This window comes from Carlito syrichta, unplaced genomic scaffold, assembly GCF_000164805.1.
Source record: "Carlito syrichta isolate Samal-C Ts95f unplaced genomic scaffold, Tarsius_syrichta-2.0.1 Scaffold82438, whole genome shotgun sequence".
Lineage (NCBI taxonomy): Eukaryota > Metazoa > Chordata > Mammalia > Primates > Tarsiidae > Carlito > Carlito syrichta.
This window is the reverse complement of record NW_007026534.1, coordinates 1,673-2,427: the sequence shown is the minus strand read 5'-3', so window position 1 is coordinate 2,427 and position 755 is coordinate 1,673. Positions and strand designations below refer to the sequence as shown.

General features: G+C 47.8%; 1 protein-coding gene across 1 annotated transcript in view; it reads left to right on the top strand.

Annotated features, from left to right (window-relative positions):
- Positions 1 to 495: 495 nt before the first annotated feature.
- Positions 496 to 755, top strand: part of LOC103258159 (tetratricopeptide repeat protein 30A-like) — a gene marked incomplete at its 3' end in the record, with an annotated part of 1,927 nt that continues 1,667 nt past the window's right edge. Inside the window, exon 1 of the mRNA XM_008055866.1 lies at positions 496 to 750. Coding sequence (XP_008054057.1) covers positions 496 to 750 — 255 coding nt within the window. The remainder of the gene's footprint in view (positions 751 to 755) is intronic.

Genomic DNA, 755 nt, shown 5'->3' with positions numbered 1-755 from the left:
AGTATTTTTCGGCTGAAATGTAGATTCCCGCCATGAGATGACTTTTTTTTTTCTTTTTAGGAAGACACAACTACATAAGAACCCAGATGAAGTATGCCCACCATAATTCCTCATTACCAAGACTTATTTGGGTGCTAAAATTATAACATCTGTCAGAAATTTGTGTTGATTAATGCATAATCTGTCATTAATGGCACTTTTAATACATTATTTGAGCTACTACCACTTAGTTGATAGTGATGATATCATTTGAAGGAAATGCTCACGAATCTGTAAGTATCAGTTCATGTGCTAATATTTAAAGAATTTTCCATTTGCTTAGAAAGTGTAAGAAACATTGCGATATCCAAGGTCATCAAGGTAATTTCAATTCAAGCCTGTTGCTACCACTACAAGTTGACTTCCGGCGCACTTTAAGAAAAATATGGTTCATAGACTTCCGCTTCCGGTTGTCTTGTCGTCGTGGCAACAGTACCTACAACGGACGCAGCGGTAATGGCAGAGGTGAGCGGCGTACAGATCCCAGATGGGGAGTTCACCGCGGTCGTGTACCGGCTCATCCGGGATGCCCGCTACGCCGAGGCGGTGCAGCTGCTGGGCGGGGGGCTGCAACGGAGCCCGAGGAGCCGCGCCGGCCTGTCGCTGCTGGCCTACTGCTACTACCGCCTGCAGGAGTTCGCGCTGGCGGCCGAGTACTATGAGCAGCTGAGCCAGCTGCACCCGGACGTGGAGCAGTACCGCCTGTACCAGGCCCA